The 14,106-nt window shown below is 36.2% G+C and overlaps 1 protein-coding gene across 4 annotated transcripts in view; it reads left to right on the top strand.

Annotated features, from left to right (window-relative positions):
* ATL2 (atlastin GTPase 2) overlaps window positions 1-12,763 on the top strand; it is a 48,810-nt gene extending 36,047 nt beyond the window's left edge. The window contains exons 6-14 of one of the 4 annotated variants that reach the window (XM_028517561.2): window positions 148-204; window positions 1,606-1,698; window positions 4,275-4,413; window positions 5,196-5,323; window positions 6,394-6,450; window positions 7,458-7,529; window positions 8,194-8,625; window positions 10,145-10,159; window positions 10,735-12,763. In XM_028517561.2, coding sequence (XP_028373362.1) covers window positions 148-204; window positions 1,606-1,698; window positions 4,275-4,413; window positions 5,196-5,323; window positions 6,394-6,450; window positions 7,458-7,529; window positions 8,194-8,625; window positions 10,145-10,159; window positions 10,735-10,854 — 1,113 coding nt within the window. In that variant the 3' untranslated portion in view covers window positions 10,855-12,763. Of the gene's footprint in view, window positions 1-147; window positions 205-1,605; window positions 1,699-4,274; window positions 4,414-5,195; window positions 5,324-6,393; window positions 6,451-7,457; window positions 7,530-8,193; window positions 8,626-10,144; window positions 10,160-10,240; window positions 10,705-10,734 lie in introns of those variants that run through there. The other 3 variants (XM_036027876.1, XM_028517562.2, XM_028517563.2) reach the window with 3 other exon arrangements.
* Window positions 12,764-14,106: the final 1,343 nt, after the last annotated feature.

Raw genomic sequence — 14,106 nt, 5'->3', positions numbered from 1 at the left:
GTATATCCAATCTGTTAGAAATTTAAATGCTGGACTTTCAAATGATTTTAAAGGCTTTGACATCTAGTGATCTGATGTAGAACAACTTTACAGAAGTCTTCTTTCAATCTCTTTGGAGGCATTATTTTAAATAACTTGATTTAATAGTTATTTACAGAGTACGGTAGACTTGCAATGGAAGAAATCTACCAGAAACCATTTCAGGTAAATAAATATTTTATTATTTCTTAAAAGTTACCCATGAGCCAAACAGCTATTGAGCCATCTCATCTTGTAGCTCTGAAAACATGAGGATATGACAACAAACTCATTGTTAGCAGTAGATGCAGCAGAATTGATGCTGACTTATGGTAATGTTACCACCAACTCATCAGTAGTAGGATAACTTGATAGGAAATAGAACAAATGACTATAGGTTGATTCTTAATACTTTTACCTAGATTACGAGATTAATGTTTCTTTTAATTAGATATTATTTAATTCCAAGATTTATGATCCTCACCTAAATTTTTTTTAACATTATAAACTACTACAAAATATTATAGTTTTCTTCTGTGTGTTACATTACAAGTTGAGGTTAGTCCTGTTAATTCTTTATTTTGGTTTCATATACAATTTATTATATCTCTGCCTCATCTCCAGCTCCTATATCGCCATGTTTTTTAAATGCTAGGTACAGAATAGTAAGTCAGGATAGAACCTTGGTTGAGTTAATTAAAAAATGAGAGGTTAATTAAAAACAAAGGTAATTTATAAGTTGGCATTAGTACTCTTTGGTCAGTCGTGTTACAGGAGGTGAGAATGACTCCACCCGCTTGCTCATCAGCGTGTGAAGTCCTTCCTGTGTTGGTAGCATTACTGTTGATTCTTAGTGGGTTTATGTTGATTCTGCCTCAGTCTTGTCTGGCTCAAGTGATCACTTTTATGAAATATTTGGGTAGGTTATGGCCTCATTTTGTGTGTATGGTTGAAATACACTCTATTTGGTTGGTTTATTTTTTCTGAACTGGGGTAATTTTGCCAACAACAGGACATTTACCAGTGTCTGGAGACATTTTTTTGTCATCACATTTTGCGGGGGAGGAGGTTAATGCTCTTGGCATCTTGTGCATAGAGGCCAGAAATGCTGTGTATCGTCCTGCAGTGCACAGAACAACTGTGCACAGCTAGGAGTTATCTGGCTCTAAATGTCAATAGTGTTGAGGTTGAGAAACCTAAGTGTGCGCGAATATTCAAAATTTCTGTGAAAAGAATTAGTTGGTCTAGAATTAGGTTCGCTGGTCTTCTAGTTAAACAGCCTTGACTTAATATTATGATCTATATGGTATGATATGCCTTTTGTTAATTTTAGAAATCCTGTATTATTGCTTGTGGTGACTCTTTGTATATAGCGAGGTTCTCACATGGAGTCAGTTGCTTGGTATAGGGGCTGGAGTATTGGTTTAGGTATGTCCTTGCTATTAACTATGAATGGTATTAATCATTTTGTTACTATAACTTTTGATAAGGATTGTTAAAGGGTGTAAGGGAGGCTTTAATTGTTAGAGTAGTGACTTTTTGGGTAAAATTTTGTAAGAAATGATTTCTTTTTCCCCCTGTATATAGACGTTAATGTTTTTGATTCGAGATTGGAGTTATCCTTATGAGCATTCATATGGTTTGGAAGGTGGAAAACAATTCCTTGAGAAGAGATTGCAGGTAAGCCCCTATTTCTTAGAGAGGAGAGTGTGAGTGTCACGCTGGATAAAGGGTGGGCTGCCTGGACAGCTGCTTACTTAGACTGCTGATCTCTGGGTGTCATTGGACTAAACTGAGCACCCCAGTTAGCCCAGATGGCTCCATGTGTGATTTATGAACAGAGGACAGTGACCACAAATGGAAATTAAGGAGCAAACATTTCTCTTCAGAGTCAACTGCCCCCTCAGTCAATCAATATTCAAAGGCTAAAAGTTTGAAGGAGACCTTTTGATCTGCTGAGGTTGAATGCATGTTCCTCTCTGGCCCAGCTGAGCTTCTAAACTTAGGGGGGACCCCCTGAAAAAATGGAATTTATTTATAAAATGTGTGTGTATTCTTACATCTTTAAATTTTAGTCACCTTCAAAGTATTCTCCATATGATGCAGTATACCTATTGAGATGTTTTTTCCATTGCTTATAACAGTTTTTGAACTCATTGATTTTGATGTTTTTCAGTGCTTCTGCTGTTTTTTGTTTCACCTTTTCCACAACGGCAAAACATTTCCCTTTGAGGACTTTTTTCATCTGGGGAAACAAAAAGAGTCTCCTGGGGGTGAAATTGGGTGTATAGGGAGGGAGGGGCATGAGGGGGGTGTTATGCCATTTTTGTTCAAAAACTGCTGAATACTCAGTGCGGTGTGGGCAGGTGCACTAGTAAATCACCCATCTTGAAATGGACAAACGTGTAGAAAGAGTCTTCAAAAAACAACTCGCTGAAGTCGAACACAGCTTCTCACAACAATGCCAGCTGGTACAGTGATACAGATGGGTTCCTAGAACACCCACCTAGTGGGGGAAGCCTGTACTACAAGGGGCCTGCCCTGCAGAAAATAATACTGTTTTTTTAGGGTACCCCTCGTATAATGTGCACTCATTGAGCACAGAGGATGTAAGGTTCTGTCTCCGAGGAATACTATCTCGTAGAGAGCATATAGAGCTAGAAAAGGGATTTTAAATACCATCTAGTTCAGTCTTTTTTTTTTTTAAGTTATGTGTAACATAGACTGGAACCCATAAAAGTGACTTGCCTTTAGTCCCTTAACTAATTATTGGTAACTGGGCTAGAACCCAAATATCCAGACTCCTGGCCCATGCACTGTGCCACACTAAGGCTTTCCTGGAAAATAATTGCACCAACACGATCCTTCATTCCCATGGAATTACTTGGGAAACCCTCTGGTCAGCTACTACTCATCTACTCACACACACAAAAGATACATCAAGGTCTTGTTATTCATAAGTAGGAGTATTTTCTTCTCTCTCTTTGTTAATAAAATTTTGTTTGCCTATTCAATGACGCATTTAGTTTCCCAACTGCATTCAAAAACTTCAAGTACAACATTCCTAAAATGAGATTAAAACCAGTTCCTCAATCTTGAGTATTTGAAAGGCATTTTCAGACCCTGCTCTTTAGAAGGAATTAACATATAGCAAGCACATCAGGCATATTACCAAAACTCAGAACTACATATTTTGAAGCCAGCAAGGATTTTTAATGTCTTATTGATGTGATATAGAAAAGTGCCCGATTATAAGTGTGCAGTTTGATGAGTTTGTGCGAATTAAACATAGCCATGTGACCCAGCTTCCAGAAACACCCACTCCATCCACTGACCACCCCACCCAACCTCGCTACTATTATCCTGACCTCTAACTGGCTTTGTTTTTGTACTTTTTATGAAAAGAATTATACAGTATGTATTTGTTTGTGCCTAGCTTCTTTTGTCCAGTATTATGTTTGAGATTAATCCATAATGTTGCATGTAGTTTATTTCATTTATTCTCACTGCTATGCATTTATTCCATTTATGAATAGGCAACGATTTTTCAGTTCTACTCTAAATGGAGATTTAGGCAGTTTCCAGGTTTTGTTGATTGTGAATGGTGTACTTTTGGTATGTTTTTTTAAGAATGATTTTTGGGAAGAGTCTTTGGGAGAGTATATCAGTTATATTGGGATAAGTAGTTATTAAAAATCTGAAGTTAAGGTTTTCTTCCAGAAAATACACAGCAATCTCTTTTCCCCAATAATGCAATTTAGCATTAGCATTAATCATCATCATTGGGAGTGAATGCTGAAATCCTGACAAATTTCTAGGGTTCTTTGGATTGCACTGGAGCCGTTCACCTCACCTCTTATTTTGCTCAGGGGCTGACCTTTTTATTTGTGGGAAGGTTAATACTTTGTCTCTTTGCCATTATAAGTACTTTAAAGGCAAATTCTTAATTTATTAACTGACTTGTAAATCACAATCATGACTTGTTATTCTGGTGTTAGATACCACAATTAGTTATTAGTATTTATTTTTTCATATCTTTGGCAACTAACGTAGGGGAAAAACATCTTTTCTGGTTTAAGATAAAGTGGGATCCTACCAAAGTGGTCAGAAATGGGTCTAGTAAAATTTTATATTGTTAGACACCTATCGGAATAGCATCTGAGTTAAGTGTGCATGCATGTGAGTATGTGTGTGTTTTCTTTAAAGGTTTTTTTCTCTCCCGTTTGCATCTTCACTCTGTCTCCTTCTGCCCTCAGGTAAAACAGAATCAGCACGAAGAGCTGCAGAATGTAAGGAAGCACATTCACAGTTGTTTCTCAAATCTTGGTTGCTTCCTTTTGCCACATCCTGGTCTTAAAGTTGCAACTAATCCTAATTTTGATGGGAGATTGAAAGGTGGGAATTCCCATTCTTGCTAAAATCAGAACTTATTTTTTTAGGGGCTGAAAGCTTTTAAAAAATACATGGTGCTTTAAATTTGCGTCTTCTACTACAGGACATTTTGGTGGCATTCTTAACGATGTGATTGACTACAGTGCTGTCTGTGGTTTTTCTAGCTTCCCATTGGTTTTTGCAAACAGCCAGCATATTGATTAGCATTTTATAATGTGGTCTGTTTGTTGCTCAGCACTGATGTCCTAAAAATTCTGAAGACAAAGAACATTTCAGTATTTTATCTGATTACTCTCTGCTAAAAAGCTTTACCCAGCATATTATATTGGTGCAATCAGATTTAAGCCTCTCTGTTTTGTGGTGATAGTATACTTTTTTGTGTTTGTTTTTGGATTATTTTGAGAAGGATGGTAAAAGGCTTGAGGATAGGTGAAACTTTTAATGTATAGCTGGAAAAACAATCTAATATTACAATTTAATATAATTTCGTGAATTATTTGCCTTTTGAAGGGGATAGTTTAGTTAATACTTAATGTGGAATTAGTTTCGGTAGTCCACAATTTGTTTCATTTATTATTTGAGCTGAAAGAATTCTTGGGGGGGATGAGGGATTATATTTATTTTTGGGAGATAATGACATGTTTGGATGAGTTTTTAAAATGCATCTACTTAGGTAATAGATACTGTGAACTCTTGTTTCACGAAACAGAATTTATGAACTCTTACCAATGGGGATTTCATCACTTTTTTTGGACTAATGCGTTGCCTAATTTCATGTCTCCTAGATATTGATGAAGACTTTAAACGAGAACTTCGGAACTTGGTTCCATTGCTGCTTGCCCCTGAAAATTTGGTAGAAAAAGAGATAAGTGGATCTAAAGTCACTTGTAGAGCTCTGGTGGAATACTTTAAGGTAGGAAAACTCCTACATTAAGTAACTTTAAGTTAGAAATGTAGCTCACTTAACACTCATCTGTGTGTACAAGAAATTATTTTAAAGCAAAAGCGTAACATTTATAATTTATTTTTCTGCCTTGAATTGAGTGTGCCAGTACTTAAGGACATTTAAGATTCTAGCAGACAACTTACATCTTCTAGACAGTGATTTTGGTATAGAATTACCTGACTCGTTCTGACACGGAGACAAGAGCCACTCACCACATTGTTGTAACACCTCTGTGGTAGGGATCAGGAGCGTGATTCTCCACCTTGAGTGCTCACAAAAGCCTCCTCCAGAGTTCTGAGGACTTGATAAGAGCAGCTGAAAGTATCAAAACTGATTTCTGGGCTTAAATAAATTATTCATAGATTTTTTTCTCTCCTCTTTTCCTCTTTATAGCTTGATTGGCAAAGCAAGACCATTTTCAAAGGGTTGTATTTATTCATAGTAGTTATGGATAGGTGGGAGGGAAAACAGTTAAGTGAGAGTGTATTTGTGACCATTTTATGGGCACTTGATCATTTTTACATCTCCTGTCTTTGTTTAGTTATGAAATTAATTTAGAGTCAGTAGAAAGATTCCTATGAGGACTTAGTAAAACTCTGATCTTGCCTTCTTACTCTTAAACCACAATTTATAATTTTTTCTTAAACTGAAATATAATTAGGGCTGGTAAAGTAAAATACTGAATTATAATGTTTTCAACATATCTAGTTGAAACATTGGCAGTAAAGGAGAATTATGGATTTTTTTTCATAAAGTAAATGACATTTGATATATAACTTTTAAATATGAGATAAAACTTTAATGCAAATTAGAATTATATTTAGAAATATTTCTCTAGGATATTATTTAGCAACCTGTGTATTTAATAATGTTGAGCATGGGGTTAATTTTGTTGGGATGAGAGTAGGTGATTTTTAAAGCCTAGATTTTTCTTTTAATAGAGTGAGTAATTTTATATTTAATACTTTTTCTTTTCTTTGAGATTATAGAAACAAGTTGCATAATTTACCAATACAATGAGCCTTCTGTATTTTCAGGCTTACATTAAAATTTATCAAGGAGAGGAACTTCCACATCCAAAGTCCATGCTTCAGGTACTGTGTGCGTTGTACACGTATTTATTCATGAAGGAGGAAAAAAACCTTTGCTTTAGAGATAAAAGCTGGAAATGGGGTGGTGCTTTTTTGCATGCACATAAATTTTAGATATTTAAGGCAATACATGTCATGGTTCCTGAAGTTTTTTTAAATCTCCTTTTTGTTGAGTATATTGGGGTGACACTGGTTAACAAAGTTATAGGGGTTTCTGGTGCACAGTTCTACAACACATCATCTGTACACTGGGTCCTGAAGGTTTTATGTGACTTATTTGTAACCACAGATTGTAGACCTTGCTTACACACAGGCCGCCAGAAATGAGAGTCCGCAGTGCCTTCTCTTCAGTTGCTCAGAAAGCGCAGCAGAATTTCTGTTGCAGGAGACAGCTGAAAATGGGCCTCTTGGAGCCAAGTGTTTCTGTATCGCTGAATCTTTGACAGTGAACGTTGTCTGAAATAAGGCTGATTTTCTCTTTGTATTAGTGATTTAGAGCTGCTTCTAATGCTACTAGGGGCAGTTTCTCAGTTTTATAGTATGTTAAACAGTATTTTCTTAATACCCAATAGGCAATGTTGTACATTTAAAAATGTCTCATGTAATATTGATAAAGAACCATATAGGTACTTGAACAACAATTAAAATAAAAATAAAAAAAAAAGAACTGCATAGGTAATACTTCATTCTTTACATCTGGAGACTTCACATATTTTAGTGTTATATCTATTTAATTCTGTTTAATTTCCTGAGCAAATGTGGTATTTTCTATAAACCCATTTTAACAAACCTAAGCAAAACAAAATTAGGCAGGCAGTCTTACTAGAAAAAAATGCTATTATCTTTTATACTGGTATTTCCTTCCATTGGAAGGGAAAACTGAAAGTTGGTAATATTTTCTCTGGTTCATTTCTGACTTGTTCATTGTATATAACTTACTGTGTTAATCAGGATTTACAGAATCGTCAGTTATTTTTTTGCATAAAATTGGCACACATTTTATTTTTTAGGCAACAGCTGAAGCTAATAATCTTGCTGCAGTAGCAGGAGCAAGAGAGATTTATTCTAAAAGTATGGAACAGGTTTGTAACTAAAATTTAAATTTGACATTAGAGTGAGATATAGAAGGTTTTTATTATTTAAAATAATTGAAATAATTTGTACTCCTTATGCATTTTTATGTTACGTCATTTCTTAATTCCCTGTTATCATCTCTGCTAGAAGTAAACTAAGAAAATAATTCACATAGAGTATGGGATATGGGTAGTAAGTTTTTTTACAAACCATACTGAAATATTTTCTGGCATATGATTCAGGTGCTTTATTAGTAGCTTCTGATGTAATTAATATTAGCTTAAGGACAGTAGCAATGTCTATGCTAAGCTTGCTAACTTGAGCATTAAAGTACCTTTTTATTTATTATCTTTTACCCACTCTTGCCAGCAGTCTTTTGAACTTTTATGCTAATAGGTGGGTTAAGTGAAGTCAGGTACAGATTGCAGTGTAATTTGTTTTGGTCTTTACTTGTATTAGTCATTATTGGAAAACTTATTTTGCCTGCATCTGTTAAAGATATAGGTTATCAGTAGATAGGTTATGGTTATGTGTTGCGGTATTATGAACAAGTTTAAAACTGAACCATATAGGTGGTTTGACTTTTTGAGACTAAACACTATGAGAAGGGAACTTTCAAGTGTTACTTATTGCTGGCGTGTAATGTGCCGTACTGTACTTGTGTCTGTACAGGTATGTGGTGGCGACAAGCCTTACATTGCACCTTCAGATCTGGAGAGAAAACACCTGGATCTTAAGCAAGTGGCGATTAAACAGTTTCGTTCAGTAAAAAAAATGGGTGGAGATGAATTCTGCCGTCGTTATCAGGACCAGCTTGAGGCCGAAATCGAAGAAACCTATGCAAATTTTATAAAGCACAACGATGGGAAAAATATCTTCTATGCTGCTCGTACCCCTGCCACACTGTTTGCGGTCATGTTTGCTATGTATATAATCTCAGGACTGACTGGATTCATTGGCCTGACCTCTATAGCCGTCCTGTGTAACCTGGTCATGGGGCTGGCACTGACCTCTCTTTGTACTTGGGCATATGTTAAATACTCTGGGGAGTTCAGAGAGATTGGAACAATGATTGATCAGATTGCTGAGATACTGTGGGAACAGGTTGGTATCTATCTCTTGGTTTTTCAGTGACTAATCTCTATGATTCCCCCTCCTCCCTGCACAGTATTTGCATACCCACTTTTCCTTGTCATGAGGACTATCAAAAGGGGTTTTCTGTTTCGTTTGGATGTATAATCTGAATATAAAGTGTGAACAGGAGAGTGTTTTTTTCCCTTAAAGTCGTAACTACAGCGTGCTTTGGTTGGCTGAAAGCTCTAATATCCTTTGCACAGATTCTTAATCATAGAGGTGACTCTACCAAACAGTGGGCAGGGCACATCTCTAAGCATTTCTTCCTAAGAGAAGAAAATATAATTGGTGAAAGAGTTATGAAGGTAAGGAAAAGAAGTTTGGAAGTTCAGTGCTTTAGGAAAGCAAGAAAAGTTTCTTACAAATACCATCAAGAAGCAATGCAAGCTTGTTTTGCAGGAAAAATAGTAGATGGTATTTAGGTCTTCACTGCCTCCCAGGAAGATGGCAGCAAGTTACTGGTGTACTACAAGGAACAATCCAGTAGGGGTTTCTTACACCAAAAAACTTGCTTTGATCTGTGTACTATGGAAATACTAGTGAACAAAGCAAAGCACTACAGAGATCCAACTCTTAATCATAACCTTTATTTCAACCAGAATTCACATCATAATTTTTTTTTACCTCAAACCAGAAATCAGAATCGAGCCTGACAAATATCTGCTAAGGAAAGCCGTGTTGTTTATTGGCCAACTGTGGGTTGGAATTGCCTGTGTACGGAAAATTCCACTTAAGGATGTGATCATTAAAGTGGTCGTCATGAAATATTTGAGCATTGTATCAAGGACCAGGGTGAAAGCTACAGTTATTACTGATGGACAGTAAAATAGGCATTTTCAGATACCATTTTTGGGCTGTTGAAGTATTGGGCTTATTTGAAGATCTAGAATATGCAGGTCTATGTTGGTTTTGGCTTTAAATTCAAAGACTGAGGAAGCAAACCATTTTTTAAGAAAGTTTGGAAGTTTAGTTGAATGTTGGCTTTTCTTGTAATAATGCCATTATTACTTTATAAAGTGACCCACATATTAATTTGAATTTTGTATTCTTTAGAAAAATGCTCAGTTTTATTCAGATTTAATTTGGAAGTTTGTGTTTGGCTATTTGTTATATTTAAATTTTTATCTCAAAAATGTCACTTTTCACATTCCTTTGGTATCTTCTAGTAGAAGATGGATTAAAGGCTATTACAACGTCACTTTTTAAAAAAGTATTGTCCACCTTAAAACTTTGCACCATTACTCATTTTCTGCAACATGAATTTCAGTAATTGTATAATGTCTTCCTGTGAAATCCAGTCATCTCCTGTACAGCACAGATTCTAGGACTTTAGAGGTGCCAGCATTACAAGACAGTTAAATGGGAGAATCTAAAGTATGTACAATATTTTCAGTGTAGTTGAGGTAAGGTGATCACTAGTCAGAGAAGGTCTGTGCTGTGTCAACAAACTTTGTCTAAATTTTTTTTTTTGCATTCTCTTTTGCTTCAGAGGAGTCCCAGGAAGGTGAGAAACCTACAAAGTCTCAAATTCTTGTAGTCTTAAACTCTCTGAGCCATTCTCCTAACAAATCACTCCATGTTTTAGGTGTTTTCCAAAGTGTTTGAAGTTACTAGACGTCGAATGGTCCACCGTGCTCTTTCATCAGCACAGCGACAGAGACTGTCGTCCAACAATAACAAGAAGAAAAATTAGACAGTATTTTACACTTTTTTCTCTCTCTGAAGTGTTCACACTTACACATGTAGGACAATAAGCAGGACCGCCTGGGCCGGTCTGCATAAATGCTGTATACATACCAGATTTGATGCTGCACATAGGGTATGGAATTGCACATCCATCTCATAGGGAGTGTGAATGGTTTGACTAAGAGGAAAGTGGTTTTTGTTGTGTTATAAAATGTCTAACTGCATTATTTGTAGCATCATGACTTTTGTTTTTTTGGGAGAAGCATCTTTTTATTTCCCACATTCCTGGTTATTTTCTTCATTGCTTTGAATTGAATTTTTATATCTATTTTTATATGTAACTCTTTTTTTACCTCATGTTTTTATTTGTTTTGCACATTTCTCATACCACAGGTGTTGAAGCCCCTGGGTGATAATTTGATGGAGGAAAACATAAGGCAGTCTGTAACAAACTCTATCAAAGCAGGCCTGACTGACCAGGTGTCTCATCAAGCCAGATTAAAGACAGACTGACAGTCATCTCCTCATGGACTCCACTCTCCCCTTCTCATGCTTGCTGTACAATGAGAACTCAGATACGAATAAACCAAAGTTTACAATCAACTGTAGAAGTAGTTTAGTACAACCGGCTTCACAGATGGCTGCCACAGAGTGTGAAAATTGTTGGTTGGTTTTAAGCATTCTGTTCGTGGCTCCTGAGGCGTGGAGATTGGCTGAGGAGCAGTGGTTTATCACGCACATTTGTGCCATGTTTTTAATTCTTTTCCTTTTTACTTAATCTGACGTCAGTGAATTTTGTCTTATGTAAAAGGATATTTCAGGGAAAATATTTTAAGAAATCTATTTAGAGTCTTTTAACACAGTGTCCCATTGAATTTTAATTTTTAGAGAAGTTATGAATCACTATCAAGAATCAGATCGGAATGACAATGAAGCCTTTCTTGAGCCACTACATTAAAAGTACATACTGCTTTACTGCCTTCGATACCAGTATTACATACATGCATGTATCAGAAACTCCCCGGAAATTACATGACAACTCTTGTAGCTAACAAAGTGATTTTGAGGTGTACATTCTTCTTGCCTTTTTAAATTTTTAAACCTGCCCTAAAAGGAGATGCATATCTGGGAAACTGAACTGTCATTATGCGGTTTAGTCTTCATGTACATAAAATATGCCATTAATCTTATTGGGGGAGAAATTCCATCCAAAAATGTTGCCTACAGCTATGAGTTAAGAGTGTCTGTACAGTGGGTAGCTTTTATTTTCTAAACTCACAGATAGGGCATGTATATGAATTATAAATATATAAATAGCAATTTTGTATTAAAAGTTTTGTAGTTTATGGCAAAACCTGGTTCTGTGGTAGGCTAATAAGTACAGTCCCTGTGAAGGAATGTTTGTGGCTCACGTCAGTGTGTGAATGCATAGACTATTTGAGGTTTTTGATATATTTGTGATATTTATCTTCCTTGAGCACTGCAGTCTCAACCCCCCCCCCCCCCCCCCAAGGGAATTCAATGGGAATGTTTATCGTGACTTCGTCCTCTGTTGCATTTTAAGGTTATTTCCTGTAATTTATTTTCAGTACATAATTAAAAGTTTGTTGTATATATAAAATGAAACTTGTGATTCTTTTTTAAGGAATTCTTCAAGTATGTATTCCATTACATAAATCATACTTGTTTATATTGAAAAGAGCATGAGCAGGAAACACCCAAGTGAGAGCTCAAAGGCATTGTACCTTGAAGCCCAGCTTGTAAAAAGCTATTTTTCTGTGTCTGTCTTGGTTAGGGAGAATTTGTGATTAGCCTGGGTGTAGCTGGGGATTTATTCATTTCTTTCTTTCTTTCTTTTTTTTTTTTGTGGTATATGTAAGGCTAACATTTTTGCAATACTTTTGTAGCCTCTTTATAAACACATAATAAAGCACCAACTTTGGTTTTTAAGTGAAGAAAATTCAGATGTTGAGTTGCATGCCTGAAAGCTCTGAATTTACCTTGGTTGATAACTCTTCTCCCCCTTCCAACTGCTGTTTTTGTATGGATTGTACTTGTTTCCATCTGTATTCAATTGCTACCAACTCATCTGTTCTTAAACATAAAGAATCCACCTGAAAAGTGTCTCTCGTTATTTCTTCTACCACCCTGTTTTATGAATGCTGTGGACTGTTTTTATGAATGAAAAAATAAAAAGCTTGTTGTATAATAGCAATTCTTAATGAAATTAAAGACACATAGCTTTTTTCTTTCTTTTTAAAGAGTTGTGAAATCTAGACCATTGGATTTCTTAGTATTTCTTGTTGGAAAGAGTGTTTTCTCCAAAGAAGATATGCTTTTATAAAGAATTCCCAGAAAGCACTTTGGTTTCAGCTGGAAGATTCTGAACATTGTTAAGCAAGAAACAATAAAAGGGATTAAAGACAAACTCAAAACTGTTGACTGAAAATAACTTTGGTGTATATTTCTGTGGTATAATTTTTTAGTAATCTACATTACATGGTAGCTTTTTGCAAAGAAATACTTTATGACAAATGATTTATCTTCCTAGTTAAGACAAGCAATTTACTTTTGTGGAAGGGACAGTTCATTTGTGACCCTGCTGTTGAGCATGCCTTGTGTATGTATTTCTCAAAGATCGCTAGTCGTCGCTTCAGTGAACTGTGTGTTGCAGAGTTGAACAGTGTATTTCACTTTTGAGGGTTGTATTTTCAGAGAACCCTGAGCTGGGCTTGCTTTAGTTATTTCTAGGATTGGCCAAAAAGTCCATGTGGTTTTTTCCATAAAATAAATTATACTTTTCTTTATCACCAATAACGTTATTGATTTGGATATTCTGAGTATGTAGGCTATCTCCCTCTGTTGGCATCTAATGGGTGGAGGCCAGGGGTGCTGCTAACCATCTTCCATCGCATGAGACAGCCCCACAGCAAAGAATTTGGCCAAAATGTCAACACTACCGAGAAACTTCACAAACCTCTTCTGACATGTTCAATCAGTCACAGCACCTTCTCCATACACTGCACAAATCTTTTTTTGTGTTTCAGTTGCATTTTTACCTTTCTTGAAATAATAAAGTGTAATATGCAGAACATGTTGAGTATCTTCCATCTTCAATATTAAAATAGCTGCACAAAAATTCACCAGTTTTGATTAGATTTTTTAAAAATGCACACAAATATTATAGCTGTCATAATACAGTCTTAACAAAATTGTCTCGGATGAATTTAAAGCCATTATACAGAAAAAATGTAATGGACTTTTTGGCCAACCCAGTACTTCAGAATTGGACAGGAGGGACTTTACCCTTGTAGGTATGAGTGCTGTTGGTGTTAATTGCATTGTTTTATTATTACGGGATTAAGAAAAAAAGTTTGTCTTAACTTGGTTAAGAACCTATTAAAATATACTATAAAACTTGAGAAAACACTGATGCTGTTAGTGGGCACTATGTAAGCATTCAAAATGGCCTTTCAGAAAGTCGTTTCTGCAGTTCAGTCTTTTGACTGGGGAATCAGCTCGTTGACCAGCTGCTTGTCTGCCAGCACAGGTTGCTGTGTCCGTTGCAGGCACTTTGGGTCTCAGCAGTTTCATTCATGGCCTGGATTCCTGTGCTTGGACCAGAATTGTTCTGCACACCTGAGTGTTTTTCCATTTGTGTAATAGTTGGGGGTGGTGATGAAAATCAGCTTGGAAGGCAGGCAGCTGTGCTCCTGGCAGCACCATCCCCACTCCCCCCGCCGTCCCTTGCCTGGCCAGGGTATA

The sequence above is a fragment of the Phyllostomus discolor genome, chromosome 6 (assembly GCF_004126475.2).
Source record: "Phyllostomus discolor isolate MPI-MPIP mPhyDis1 chromosome 6, mPhyDis1.pri.v3, whole genome shotgun sequence".
NCBI lineage: Eukaryota > Metazoa > Chordata > Mammalia > Chiroptera > Phyllostomidae > Phyllostomus > Phyllostomus discolor.
The sequence above is the reverse complement of the archived record's forward strand: the minus strand, read 5'-3'. Positions and strand labels throughout refer to the sequence as shown.